General features: G+C 46.3%; 1 protein-coding gene across 1 annotated transcript; it reads right to left on the bottom strand.

The window, feature by feature from the left end:
* Nucleotides 1-11,132: 11,132 nt before the first annotated feature.
* Hey1 (hes related family bHLH transcription factor with YRPW motif 1) lies at nucleotides 11,133-14,793 on the bottom strand. Its single transcript, XM_040741396.1, has 5 exons — nucleotides 14,557-14,793; nucleotides 14,272-14,347; nucleotides 14,049-14,132; nucleotides 13,707-13,788; nucleotides 11,133-12,859 (listed from the first exon to the last, which is right to left on the bottom strand). The coding sequence occupies exons 1-5, from the start codon at nucleotides 14,643-14,645 to the stop codon at nucleotides 12,300-12,302; spliced, it is 891 nt and encodes a 296-aa protein (XP_040597330.1). The 5' UTR covers nucleotides 14,646-14,793; the 3' UTR covers nucleotides 11,133-12,299.
* Between the last annotated feature and the right edge of the window lie 284 nt (nucleotides 14,794-15,077).

The raw sequence follows: 15,077 nt of genomic DNA, 5'->3' as shown, positions 1-15,077 counted from the left end.
CCTAAAAAGGGGGAGAGATAGAGGAGAGGGGGCTAAAGAGATGTATCAGTGAGAAAGAGCACTTGCTCTGCAAGCTTGAAAACCTGAGTCCTTGGATGAAGCATCCTCAAGTTAGAAATGGTCTCTCTCTGTGTCTCTCTCTCTGTCTCTCTGTCTCTCTGTCTCTCTCTCTGTCTCTCTCTCTCTCTCTCTCTCTCACACACACACACACACACACACACACACACACACGTGCATGTCCTGTAAGCTTAGCAATGTTGAAGGTGAAAACAGGAAGATTTCTGGGACTTACTAGATACCAGCCTACATGAAGAACATGAACTCCATGTTAAGGAAGACACCTTTACTCAAAGCAATAAGCAGACTGATAGAAGATGACATCAATGCCCCTTGGCCTCCATGAGTGGATGTGTGTTGCATCCAGTACATACGTACATCACACATGAACACACACACACACACACATGCACACAAAGAAGGGGGAAAGAAAGAAACAAAGGGCATTTATTGTATGCTTTTGTCACTAAAATAGACAGAAGACAGAAGAAAACTTTGGTGATACTAGCTCTGTACTTATGGCACTGACTTTGGTGGTTATTTCACAGTTATTTATTGTCTCTAATTCACCAAATTGTATGCAATAAGTATAAAAAGTATTTCTATGTCAGACCTACCTTATTCAAATACTTTTTTAAAAAAGCACAAAAACACCTGGGCAGGAAACTCTTGAAGGAATAAAGAAAATCTCCTAGAACTGGAATCACATTCTAGTTACTACACAGACCTGCAGGCTTCACACCATTGCCTGGATCTCCTTCAGTCTGTGTGGGATCCACTGTGGTCGTCTGCATTTCTACCAAGCACACAGGTGCAGCAGGCCATGCATCAGAGCTGCTCATGCCGTAGGGTTCTCTGCTGGCTGCTCTTTAGAACGTCTTAGAGGGTTTGTGCTTCCGCTGAAGTGTGATGGCATTGCCAACACTGGGCTGTGAGAAAGGGCTGGGACAGTGGACAAGAAAACACTAGAACCATCTTTCTTACTTTAAGGATGTATTTGTATTTACTTATCTCTGCCTGTGGGTGCTTCTGAGTGGATGCAGGTGCACCAAAAGTGTGAAGGTGTCCACACAGGCCCGAATGAGCCATCCCATCCTCCGGAACTGCACTTCAGATGGTTTAAAGCAACCAGCATGATTGCTGGGGATCAAACCCAGGCCAAGAGAAGCCAGTGCTCTTAACCACTGGGCCATCTCTGCTGGAGACACTTTTACCTCCTCAAAATCCACTTAGACACTAATTTTCTAAAGGATTTTGTTTGTTTTTCAAGACAGGGTTTTTTTGGTAGCCTTTGCTGTCCTAGAACTAGCTCTGTAGACTGGACTGGACTTGTTTACTGAGATAGCATATTTACAAATAGAAAGAGATACTTGTATAAATCTAGATTTAAAATAAAAATAATAGACTTTTGCAAGTTTTGCTCAGTTATCAAATACTGATTACCAGTCAATTAGAAGTAAGGGCTGGCTAGTGCTGTGTGTGACTGCCATCATTTGGGGTCATTTGCTTCCTGAGAGATGTCAGGTGAGCAGCAAGGACTGAAGTGTTGGGCCCCAGCCCCCACAGACCTCTGTGCACTGCTTGTCAGCTGATAACCACAGGTGCATCCTGTTCTCTAGTCCTGGCTTACAGCCCTGGCCTTGCCCACCTGACATCAATATCTAGCAAGAGGAAAACCCGAGTTCTTACACCTGGGGTTTCTCCACTGCGCTGTAAGTCTGTATATAAGGCTGCTCACTCCTTATGACACACATACAGGCAGACATACAGACGAGGCACGTACACACACGCATTCTCCTGGCAATAAAGGCAGCAGACACATTCTCTTAGTACAAGCATTTTCTTAGTACAAACGGTTGGACGCCTTGTCTTTCATTTCCCAGTATCTCGGACTTGTTCATGGTGTGGACGCCACACTGGAGCCACCCCTGTGCTCTGATTCTTCTGACTGACAGTCTCAAGTTCTTGTGGTCCCAGCTCTTCCAAGTTATTCATTTCTCGACTACCAATCCCAGTGAGTGCAAGACAGTCCAGGAGTTAGCTGGTTCCTTCTGAACAGTCACATGACCTGATGCCCTGCCATCCTACAGGTCCAATCCAGTGACCTAATGCCCTGCCATCCTACAGGTCCTATAAGAGAGTGTAGGGCTTTCCCTTCCCAGTCTTGGGACAGAGCCTTCTTCTGGTCCTGCCCATCGTATCTCGGGTGCTCCTGCTCCTGATGTCTCTGCCATCTAACTCTGCCCATGTCTCTTATTCCCGACCTTGCTTTATACCAAATGATTTTTGCACAGGGTTTATGGTGGCTCTTTACTCATTAATATTTGTTTTCCCGTTCACCCTACTTTCTTGATTTAACCTAACTCTGTCCTCTCCATCTTTCTCTTGCCCTTCCACCATCATGATTTCAGCAGTGTACCTGAAATTCATCCAAAGCAAGAATAAGGTGCTTTCTATAGCACTAGAACAAGAAAAGAAAGCATAAATATGTATGATGGAATATCCTGGAAGGACTCTTGTTACCTTTGCTTGTTAAAACTCAGGTTTCTCATTTCCCACAAATGCTCATCTTCATCTAACCTTCTGTTGCTCCAACAAAGCATCTGAAACTGCAATTTATTAAGGGGGGAAGAAGGAAGGAAGAAAGGAAAGGAGGAAGGAAGGAAGAAAGGAAGGGAGGGAAGAAGGAAAGAAGGAGAGTTTGAGACCAGCCTGCTCTACAGAGTGAGTTCCAGGACAGCCAAGGCTACACAGAAAAACCCTGTCTCAAAAAACCAACCAAACAAAAATAACCAAAACAAAAAAAAAAAAAAGGCAAGCTGCTTATTAGAGCTCAGAGCTCTTGAGGCTGGGAAGTCTAAGGCTAGATGGCCACAGGCAGCACAGTCCTTGTGGCACTTTGGCTCACAGTGACAAAGGGAGAGGGTAAGCAATTACATTCATAAAGCGCTGTGGCCCAGGAGAGGAACAGACTCACGTTTATAACAACCCATTCCCCATAATTTGCAGTAGAGCAGCATGAGCCATTCACAACCTAACACCTTCCCTTGGGCCCCAGCTCCCAGCACCACCACACTGGGAATCCAGGTTCCAAAGCATGATCCTTGGGAAGCCACTTTCCAACACAAAGGCTTTGTCATGGCACGGTCCTCATTCAGAAGGAAGAAGAAAGGCAAGAAAGAAGCAAGGGAAGGAAGTTGGGGAAGAGACTAAATAGAGGAAGGGAAGTAAATGAAAAAGCATAAAGACTACCAGTAAATAGTTCCATTGGTTGGAGATGTTGCAAAACCATCCAGCATTGAAGCAGAACACACACAGGGGCTGGCCCACCATTCCTGAGTCAAGTAACCAGGAGAATGGCCTGGACAATCACATTACTGGAGCACAGAGCACAGCAGAGTTTCTGGGCTGGAGGAAATGATAAATAAAAGAGGTGAGCTTCCTAGGCAACATGGCGAAGAACCCAGGCACTTGGGAGTTTGCATTAAGGGTTGGACTAATCATTATTCCCTGCTTTCAGCTATTTCCCACTTGAAGTCACCCTGTTGTCCCAATAGACTATCTATCTCCCTGCTGAGTATACACAGTAGGCAGCACAGATGTGTGTGACCCTCCCAGCACTGAACCCTGCTCTCCACAGAGGAAGTTTAGAGACTGCATTGCTAGAGATGAGTAAGGACAGCAGTGCCTCAGTTAGCTGCTGCTGGCCAGATGTCATTGTCTTGGGGAGGGAGACAAGCTTCAGATCTGACAAATGAGTTAAGTCAGTGCAGAAGAAATGGTGAAAACCAGTCTCAACAATGAGGACCAAAGTTTATGCCCCATCCACTGTCCTAAATTATTGAACGAAGTCTACTGATCTGTTAGCTACCAGACTAGAGAGACATGGCTGGAGACGGCCAAAGGCTGTGACTTGCTTGACCGCACTCAGATCAGCCTCAGGAGCAAGCCCACTTTCAGAGAAGCTGGCCTCTCCTAGCTTGTCTGTCAGTCAGCACTCTTTTCTCTTTCATTCTCCTGAAGCAGCCAGGCCAACCACAGCTGTTTGTTTGTTTGTTTTAAATCTCCTGGGAATTTTTCAAAGCACTGATGTCACCCCTGGATCTTCTGATTTCATTAATCTGGGGTGCGAACTGGCCTTCGGGGTTGTCTGAATTTCCCCCAATGACTTCAACGGGAAGCTGGTTGAAATTAGCTGTCCCAAAGTACTTTAAACAGAACCTTCTTGTGCATTCAGACTTTGACGAAAGCTTAGGGAGGTTAAAAAAAAAAAATCATGATTCCGGCAGAAGCCAGAAAAAAAAAACTTCCATAACTGTTTTAAGTATTTGTGTCTTAAAAACATGAAATCCTTTAGTCCATTCCCTCCTTTGGAAAAGTCTTTCTGTTCTGAGAGTAGCAAGCAAAACTTCAACTTAATTTCATCCCATGACTCCCTTCCCTTCCCTCAAGACCTTTCTCTCTCCTGCTCTCACAGCTGAGCTGCATCCAATGCTGGTGCGGCTGGCATGTGCAGTCCTGCCATGATATAAACCCCGCAGGAGCGAGTTGTTGGGAGGTCACTGGGCTAACAGGGAGGGGCTGCAGTGGGCCAGCTGGGAGTCTGGGGGTCAGGTTGTGTACTACCGAAGACATTCCACCTGGTGGAAGCAAATGGTCCCAGTGAAATATCAACTGGGACTGTTTGGATGCTGGTTAGGCATCCGTAACCATATACAGGATTCCAGGATCTCTGGGTAGCTGGCCGTCTTTTCTTCCACCAGGTGACAAGAGATCAGGCAAGGCGGGGAGTTGGTGGCACTCAGGAGGCAGAAGTAGGTGGATCTCTGTGAGTTCGAGGCCAGCCTGGTCTACAGAGCAAGTTCCAGAACAGCCTCCAAAACAATACAGAGAAACCCTGTTTCTAAAAACCAAAAAAAAAAAAAAAAAGAAGAAGAAGAAGAAGAAGAAAAGAAAAGACAGAGAGATCAGGCAAGAGAGCACAGGAAGTCTCCCAACATTCCAAAATTAGGTTCTTCCACTCTCTGATCTTTGTGGCTGCTCCAGAACTTCCTACCCCCTCCCCCTCCCCCTCCCCCAGCCTGGCTACCTCAGCCCAACACAACAGCAGGCTACAACTGTCCCTGGACGGGGTGAAAATGAGGGGTGAGCAGGCAAGACAGAGGACTGGTTTGCTGTTTTGAAGAGTTCACTAGGGGCTGGGATGTGGCACAGCTGGTAGCCCGTTTGCCCAGCATGCAGCAATCTCCAGCACCGCCTAAACCGTGCATAAGCCTAAAGGGTTGAAACAGCAGAGTGTACTGATGATGGAAGTCAGAGAAGAGGCAGGTAAATGTCAAAGTAACCTCTTACTGGATTTGAAGAATTCGCATTATTAATATGCACATTACCACCAAATCGAGCTACAGACACAATGCAAGACTTTCTGTGAAGAAATAGAAAAACAATGCTACAGGTCACATAAAGTCATTGCACAGCTTAATGACCACAGTTAATACTGACTGTATTCACAAACATTGTTTAGAGAAGAGGGCTGGAGAGATGCTGAGTGGGTAAAAACACTGGCTGCTCTTCCAAAGGACCTCGGTTCAATTCCCAGCAGCCACATGGTGGCTCACAACTATAACTCCTGTTGCCGGGATCTGATGTCCTCTTCTGACCTGAATGCAGGCACAGACATGTATGCTGGCAAAACACCTATACACAGAAAATAAACTCATTAGTTAAAGGAAAAGAATTTTCTTCTCTATGAAGATTGGTTAAGAGGACTTTAGGCATTCTTAGCACTGAAAAGAACAGGTAGGTAAAACACATATTAATTAGCTCAATGGAGACTGGATAACATACTATGCGGGATAAATATATGCACATTTTCCTTTACAATCTTAGGATGCTTTTATTACATGGGGGCATGAAGATTAGACTACAGCACACCCAATGAAGGTCACAGGACAGCTTGCAGGAGGTGGTTTCCTCCTACTGCATGGGTTCCAGGGTTCTAACTCAGGTCCTCAGGCTTAGCTGCGGACATCTTTCCTCACGGGGTGATCTTGAAGGCACAGTATACAGGATTTTCAGTCATCATTTTAAAAATATGATTAAAATATATTTTATGTGGAACAATAGACCACACACAGCCAAAGCAACATTGGTCTTTTTAAATGTGCTCTGCCAATTAAGGTATATGCCCAACCCATGAGTTAGACATTTTTAAAATACAATTTAACACTAACAAAGATAAAATATAAAAGTAAAGTATAAAAAATTTTTCACAGTAGTTTTTAAGCTAATATTGATGTAGTGCTTGGAAAGAACAGACATACCTATCTGCAACTCTTTCACTGCTCATAAAGGAGAGCCTCACCATCTCACCCATCCATCCATCCATGCATCCATCTACCCATCCACCCATCCATATATACATACATACACATATACATACATACATGCACCCATCCACCCATCCATATATACATACATACACATATACATACATACATGCACCCATCCATCCACATATACATACATACATACACCCATCCATCTACCCATCCACCCATCCACATATACATACATCCACATATACATACATACACACACCCATCCGTCCATCTACCAATCAACATATACATGCATACATACACCCATCCATTCACATATACATACATACATACATACACACACACACATTTGTCCATACACCCATCCACATATACATACATACATACACCCATCCACCAATCAACATATACATACATACATACATACATATATCCATCCATCTATCCATCCACCATTCACCAATCTCTCTGTTATGGAATAATCTTTTTTATGCTGTAAAGATATCTCTTTGCCAGGGCACTTTCTGATTGGTTTAATAAAGAGCTGAAATGTCAATAGCTAGGCAGGAAGAGGTTAGGCAGGACTTCTGGACAGAGAGAGAGGAAAGGGAGAGGAATCTAGGCACAGAAGGACACCAAAGGACATGGAGAGGAAACAAGAGGTACAAGATGGAAGAGAGGTAAGAAGCCACAAGGGAAAATGTAGATTTATACAAGTGGGTTTGTCTAAGTTATAAGAGCTAGTTAGCAATGAGACTAGACTAAGGCTAAGCTTTCATAATTAATAATGAGTCTCCATGTCATTTTTTTGTAAGCTGACAGCCCAAAGAAAAATCTGTCAACATCTATCCATTCATCTAGCTCACCAACCTACCCATTCATCCATCCATCCATCCATTTTCATATATATATATATATATATATATTTATCTACACACACATATATATACTCATCCCTTCATCCATGCATCCATCCATACCCATCCATCTCACCCATCCATCACATTCATCTACCCATCTATCTACCCATCCATCCACCAGCTATCCATCCATCCATCCACCCATTCACTCACCCATCCATTCATCCATTTATCCATCCATCCATACCCAGCTATGCATCCAACCACCCAATCACCCATTCACTTATTCATCCATCCATCCACCCACCCGTCCATCCTTGCATGCTTGCATTCATCCACCCATCCATCCATCCATCTATTCATTCATTCATTAGATGCTTATTGAAAGCCTCCATTATGGTAAGTGCTGCTTTAAGTGACAGAACTATAGAAATGACAATCCAGTCAAAAACATACAGTAAGCAAATTATCAACAAGTGTGTGTTGTCATTTCTACGGTCAGATAAGGCAATGTTATGAAGAGGAACTGAAGGGGAAAGGGGTGGGGGGGGCACAAAAGGGAAGGAGTGGGATGACTGTTTGAATCAGGGTTGTTGGGAAGACCTCATGGGAAAAGCTTGGAACACATCCCCAGCTACATTCCAATACAGGCCTGACTTAATTTGTCTTCTGTTGCTGTACCAGAATCCCACAAAAACTGGCTGGTTTGTGAGTAGAAATTTGCTTGGCTCATACACATGTCCAAACACATGGCATTGGGTAAGAGCCTTCCTGTTGCAGCAAAACACAGCAGAAGGGAGAGCTTCAAAGAGAGAAAATGGGGTAAACTCATCCTTTCTATCAGGAGCCCACTCATGGAATAGCCAGCCTCGTTTCCAAATGACAGCACTGATCTGTTCATCTGGGTACAGGTATGCGCGCACACACACACACACACACACACACACACACACACACACACACACGGTACAGGGGGTGGCAATCAATAATAATAATTATTATTAGTTTAATTTTTAAAAACTTCAACAGTTGGGAAGCACTAAGTCAAACCTGTGTAGGAACAAGATCTGATGGAACGTGTAGTGAAAACCTTGTGTGATCTCTCACCTGCAGTCTTCCCAGTCAGAACATGTCCCTGTGAGCAGACACTTAGGACCCTTACTCCCCATCTGGTCATTTGGCAGATGACCAAAAGAGCTTCTACAAAATGATAACGACCTCTCCAAGGTCACCCAATTAGATAAAGACAGAACTGAAGCTAGGATTCTCGCCCTTTCCCAAGGTGCCCCCTTCCCTGGAGCTTGGATGGTGAAAGACACTGGACCACATTTGAAGCAATGTCTCGGATGACGTTGGCTGTGAAGTTATTTTAATTATAAATCAGCACTAGAAACTAATGAAGGCATCAAAGCTGCGGTACTGATAGACCAGAAGGGCTGGGGAAAAACTGTAGCTAAGAGACAGAACATTTCCTGTGGGACTTTAAATTTAAGTAATCTATATTTAAACGATCATGATTTTAGTGACTAACAGAATGGGAAAGGGAAAATCTGAATAAAAACCACATCCTAATTTAGCTATATGAAATAAATTAGCAATGGCATTTCTTGTATTTTTCTAATACAGAATAGTTCATGCACGCACTCTGAGGCTTTCATTAATTCACAGGCATATGTTTAATCAATTAAGTGGGTGATTAGGAAGGACTTTCATGAGTATTTATGGCCAATGGTATTACTTTCATAAATATACTAGGGTCTAGAGAGATGGCTCAGCAGTTAGGAGCACTTGTTGCTTTTGCAGAGGACCCAGGTTCGAGGTCCAGCAGCACATGGTGGCTCCCAACCATCCACGAGGACAATTCAGAGATCCACAGGTTTCTCCTGACCACCACCGGCACCACACACACATGTGGCAAACAGACACATTCGTGCATGCAAAACACTCATATACACACTTAAAATAAATAAATCCTTTAAAAGATAAATAGATGGGTCGCTTAGGATGTTTATTTACACCAGTAGGTCATCTAGAAATTCTTGTTTATACAGGTAGATGCATAAGATCATGTATGATACAAAAGCAGATTGGAGTCATTAGCTAATGACCCCATTGTTAATCTTAAATACATCAATTCAAAATGGAAATGGGAGTTGTTGTACTGTAACACTTCTACTGGCTCTTTGTCACAATTCCATCCTCTCATGCCACCTGAGCCTGTCACCTTTAAGGTGTTTAAAAGGGGGGGGAGACCAGGATATTTCTTTTAAAAAATAATGACATTTCAAAAATGACTCCATAAGCTTAGTGTGGTACCACTCATCTGTAATGGTAGCATTTGAGAGGTGGAGGTAGAAAGAAAAGGAATGTAGGGTTTGCCTCCTCCACATGAAGTCAGCCTGGGCAAAAAAAGGGGGGGAGGGAGGGAAGGAGAGAGGGAGGGGAGGGGGAGGGGAGGGGAGAGGGAGGGGGAAAGGAAGGTGGAGGGAGGGAGGGATGGGAAGGGGAGGAAGGAAGGGAGGGAGGGGGAGAGGAAGGGTTAAGGAGAAAAGGGGAGGGAGGAGGGGAAGGAAGGGGAGGGGAAGGGAGCAGGTAGGGAGGAGGGAGGGAGGGAGAGGGGGAAGAGAAAGAAGAAAATGAATCCCTTTGCCCTTCCCAAAAGTGCTCCCTACCAGATCGTGATTACAGTCATTATCCTTGTGACAAGGATGACATGTTAGACATTTCACACTTCACTGCAAACTACATTAGCAGCCCTCCAAGCCTAGGTACCAGCAAGTTGAATGGAAGGCAGCGCACTGCTGCACTGCTGTTGGGTATGCTGTAACACCACTGGAGTCGTGTTTGCTGAATTTAAACACGCTTTCCAGAATCGTCTTAACACTTTCCACCACAGGCTTGTGTCAGACAGAGAGTGTGTGCTTGGCACAGGCAATGCTGGAGAATGGAGCTTCAGATCTCAAGAGGGACCCGTGGTTGAAGTCGCCATGGAGAAAGAGCTTGAATGGCATCTCACATTTGAAACCCAAGTACCCCTCACCCATCCTTCCCAGAGACCCAACAGCCATCACTCAGTCTCAAAGTCTAAAAACTTCCCTTTGTTTTCTTTGCTTCCTCATCAGGGAGCAGGTGTACAGTTGCTGCTGTCATCTACCAGGGTGGGTTCTGCCTTTTCCTCTCCTCTCTGCCACTCTTGGGATCAGGACAAACTCCTCGTGGGTAAAAACGCAGGGTTAAGGCACCAAAAGGCACTCTTCTGTGGCCAATTACTGCCTGTCATGGTCACATTTTGTTCTAACTTAAAGCATATGTCTGCTTCCTCACACTCAGCTCAGGAGCCCAGGGCAAGCCAAGGGTTAAATAAATTCCTTCGAAACAAAACAAGGGAAGACTTCAGGAGCTGTGCAGGTGCAGAATTATAACCTGCCACTGCTCCTCACAGCCAGTGTTGCACCAAAGCCTTCTCGGAAGGCTCGGATACAAGGCCCTTGTAGCCCTGCTTTCCCACGAAAGCAAACACGAAGAGAGACACGAAATTTTCGATTTTATCGGCAAAGAACTGAGCACACAGTCAATGATGGACACAGTTTAAAATGATTTCATCAGGTTCCTCCCGAGAGTGCAAACTGACCCCAGAGCCAGGCCACCTGACTGACCAGCAGACAAGCTCTCTTCCCTCCTGGGAGGCCAGGCGAAGCCCTGCAGTCTAACAAAGTCACCTCGTTTGACATTACAAACGCACACAGCCTAGAATTCCAAGAATAATGAAGCTGGCAAGGGGAAGAAAGCCAATCATTCGGCAAAATGAAAACCGAGAAACCTGAGATTTTTCTCAGCCACCAGAGGGACCGGCTAAGAATGAAGACTCAGGGCATACGTTGTTCTTTGTTGTTTTTATTTAGTAACAACACATCAGTACAACAGGGGTCAAACCCAGCTCAGTGGAGGCTGCTCAAATCATACCTGCTAAAGGAACAGACCTGTAAAACAATACTTTGAGAGCCCAAATCAAACTTTTAAAAATCAAAGAGAAGGCAGAGAAGCCCTTTGAAGTATCGCAAGAACCACATTTTCATGCACCAAAATGGAAACGCAGCATAAAAAAAATTTCCAGTTAGAAGGAACCATGGCAGTTCCAGGAAAACCGGGCTATGTGCTTTACAGGCACGGAACTGACTGCATACTGCGATCACGGATGCAGGCTAACACTGTGAACTTGAGATCTGTGAGACTGAAAAGGTATTGCATTGCTTGGGGCTGGAAAGTGCATGGATGATGTTCTACATACTTGTCCTGCTTGCTGCCAACACTCCAAATGGGGATCCAGCCTACCAGCGGCTGTTTCTAAACCTGAAACGTTAGCACAGCAAAACCTGACAGGCCACAGCAGCTGGTCATCTGGATTCAGGGCCACTGATAAGTTTGTGCATCCAATCTGCTGCTCTAAGGGACAGAGAGCTAGTGTTTCTGGAATAAAGCTGTTTGTCTGATTTGTCAACGCTTTGTTTGGAAATATAATGCTTTGCTGGGCCGCCTTTCCCACCCCACCCCTGCCAAAGAATATCACTTATACACTTTAATCTGTCAAAATATTATCAAAATCATGTTAACATTGAGCATAGGGGTTTGGGAAATTAATCCTAAAAAAGACTGCAACTTATACAAGCCAGGAAACAGACCCCAAACTCTAATGTTAAAATTAAACCGAGGCAAGTGGAATCATTCTTGGTCAGACAGGTTTACAAAGTAAATTAGGCACAGAACAGACAACTGATCACAAAGTGTTGGCATATAATCACTACCTCAACTGAATGTTTTAAACAAAAATTAACAACTAATTTTTAAAAATTGCTAATATATGACATGATAAAAAATTTTAAAGAAAAAAGTAAACCAACAAACCCTCAGTCTTTAGAAAAAAATTATCTGAAAGTGTACCTTTTTCCTTACTTTTACTGTGACGACTTTAAGGTGGTGTTGGCAACCGTGCCCGCGCACCGGGGTTTTAGCTTTCCCCCCCTTGTTCTACAGCATCAGTTCTTTAGAACGCTCCAATCTCCGTCCCCCAAGGTCTATAGGGTTTGCCAAGGTTTGCTGCCTGCGTGGGTGTCGAAGGGCTCAGTAGATGGAAAGAGCTGAAGGAGAAGGGGAAGGCTGAGAGCGAGGAGAGCAGCGGCGGCGACAGTTTGGAGGCCGAGGTCACCACGGGGAGCACCGGTCCCAGGCTGCCACTAGGGGGCGCTCGCAAGGCTGGCGCCTCCGGATGGGCTGAGGCCAGCCTGCCCTGGTGATGCGGCTCCGTGGGTGACGCTGTGGTGCCAGCATTCCCGTGGCCATTCTGGGGCAGCAGCAGCGGGTGTGCGACGTGTGGGTGATGTCCGAAGGCGCTCCCCCAGGGAATGTGTCCGAGGCCCGCGTGAGCGCCGCTCGCGGCTTCCCGCTGGGAGGCGTAGTTGTTGAGATGTGACACCAGGCGAACCCGAAGCGGGTCAGAGGCATCGAGTCCTTCAATGATGCTCAGATAACGGGCAACTTCGGCTAGGCATTCCCGAAACCCCAAACTCCGATAGTCCATAGCCAGGGCATGAGCGTCAAAATAACCTGAGCATAAAAACAAAAGAAAACCTTCAAGGCTCTGCTCATTTCCTGCATTTCTCCTACTCCAAAGGCAGCCCTTCCTGGCAAATACACATTCAGGGTAACAGCACGGATCATGAGCAAATATTCTGGAGCTGACCGAAATCACTGCATTAATCAACATTATATGTTTGCTAATGCAAGTTCAAAGCCCAATTAGAAGCTGCTGAGCAGAAATTGGAATTATACCCTACCAGCAGATGAAACTGCTCTTTTCCTTTAATGTTTCCCCTCAACAACAACAAAAAATACATCAAGGACAGAGAAACCACAGAGTAGTGAAATTCATTAGACACACAGATGTAAGTTATCATCGTGAAGCTTTTAGGCACTTGGACCTTGGTAAAGAAATTTTGGACTGGAGACAGACACAGGCTTCAGTCTCCCACCTTCAGTTAGAATTTCCTCTACTTAGCCACAACAGGTCCCTTTCCTCCCGATTCTTTCGGCAACTCATTTTTTAAATCCTGTATATGAAATTCCGACTACACAGCTGCTGTTTTTAATAAGCCATTTCCCAAGCTTTTCTTAAATAGCATCAGACATATGTGAGCGACTTGACCTAAATAAATCGTGGCTGTCACAACTGGAGGAACTCAGAGATGTCGGACACACGCTGGAAGGTGGGTTAGTTCGGTTGGAAGAGGGCTGGGCCGATGTGCTGCTGAAGGTGCACTGACTGGCAACCACATACGGCTCCCTCCCCACCCCCAAGGCAAAAGCAGACAGGGACTGCGCCAATCCCAGACTGCGCTTGCTGCTCCCTCCATGCCGACCACGCGGAGCCCCAGCCAGAACGCGAGAGGCATACCTTTCCCTCCTGCAGTGTGCAGCATTTTCAGGTGATCCACAGTCATCTGCAAGATCTCTGCTTTTTCTAGCTTAGCAGATCCCTAAAGAGATGACAAAAGGTTTATTTGACGCAAGTGCCTTTGGCGAATTTAAAATATGCATGCATATATACAAACATGTGAGATTCAAACGTAAACTAAAGCAAAATGAGATGTGACTACAAAAATCTGTTGAAATTTTGTGTCTAAAAGACAAGGCAAGGCTTTTATTACAAGACACAGATTAGGTTCGAAGCATGGAGAGGTGGGAATCAGAAGGTGCAGATGCCTACGAAGGGCGCTCTACCTACTACCTCCATTACCTGCTTCTCAAAAGCACTGGGTACCAGCCTCCTCAGCTCAGACAAACTGTTATTGATTCGGTCTCGTCGGCGCTTCTCAATTATCTGTGAGACGCAGACAAAAACAAAGGAGGACATTTCCATTATGACTGTAAATTGCAAAGAGAAGAAACTTGGTTCTTTCCATTAGGTAATACAGCAACATGCATACAATATATTTAAAGTACTGGGGGGAAATACTCACGCCTCTCCGTCTTTTCCTGGCCAAGACCTGGGACGATGTCGTTGGGGACATGGAACCCAGCGCCGAACTCAAGTTTCTGTAAGATAGGAAGCAATTGCTTTGAGGAAGGATAGGGACTCGAGAGGCCCCCCTGCACTCATTTCTTTGGCAACTTGGGCTGGAGAGCACCGGAGGGTCGCTCACATCCAGCAGCAGCCGGCCGACGACTCCAGGCAATCAGAACAGAGAACCAGCGCATCCCAGCCTCTCTTCCCACTCCGGCTCGGCCGGACGCCGCCAACTCACCCATTTTCGTCTGCACTCTCCTTCTCCACCTCGATGGTCTCGTCCAGCTCGCTATCAGAGGAACTGTAGTCGGGGTGAGCTCTCTTCATGCTGGCGGAGCGCGGGCTCCGAGGAGGGTCGCGCGGCGGGCAGGGAGGAGTTAACAGCAGCGGCCGCTGGGCGCTCGGCTGCGGGCGGTACGCGCACACTGATCCCACTCACGCTCAGCCTCCGGTTAAAACTCAACCATCCCTTTCCCACGCTGCGCCCCTTTCCAGGGCCCGAGGGAGGGCGGGGGAGGCAGGGAGGTGCGAGGGCAGAGGCGGGGCCGCGGCTCCGGGGCAACAGCGGGCTCTGGCCAATCGGCGCCTGGCTGCGGGGATTGGCAGCCGCCCGGGGGCGGGGCGAGCGGCGGCCCAGGCGGACTGCGCTCCGCCCCCGGAGCCCGCCCCTGCCCGGCGGCCTCGCGTCGGCTCCGCGGGAGCTCGGCTGGGGGCCGCGGGTGGCGCGGGCGGCGGTGGGCCGGCGGCGGGCAGGAGGCG

Source organism: Mesocricetus auratus, unplaced genomic scaffold (genome assembly GCF_017639785.1).
Source record: "Mesocricetus auratus isolate SY011 unplaced genomic scaffold, BCM_Maur_2.0 Super-Scaffold_6730, whole genome shotgun sequence".
Lineage (NCBI taxonomy): Eukaryota > Metazoa > Chordata > Mammalia > Rodentia > Cricetidae > Mesocricetus > Mesocricetus auratus.
Note: the sequence above shows the minus strand (reverse complement) of the source record. Positions and strands in the feature narration are given on the sequence as shown.

What these genes read in the sequence shown, in the direction of transcription:
- Hey1 (XM_040741396.1), bottom strand. Translation starts at nt 14,645, where the DNA reads ATGAAGAGAGCTCACCCCGACTACAGTTCCTCTGATAGCGAGCTGGAC. An exon ending in CCAGTGCTTTTGAGAAGCAG is followed by an intron (nt 13,789 to 14,048) that starts GTAATGGAGGTA and finishes TCATCTCTTTAG; the next exon opens with GGATCTGCTAAGCTAGAAAA. An exon ending in GCACACTGCAGGAGGGAAAG is followed by an intron (nt 12,860 to 13,706) that starts GTATGCCTCTCG and finishes TTTTATGCTCAG; the next exon opens with GTTATTTTGACGCTCATGCC.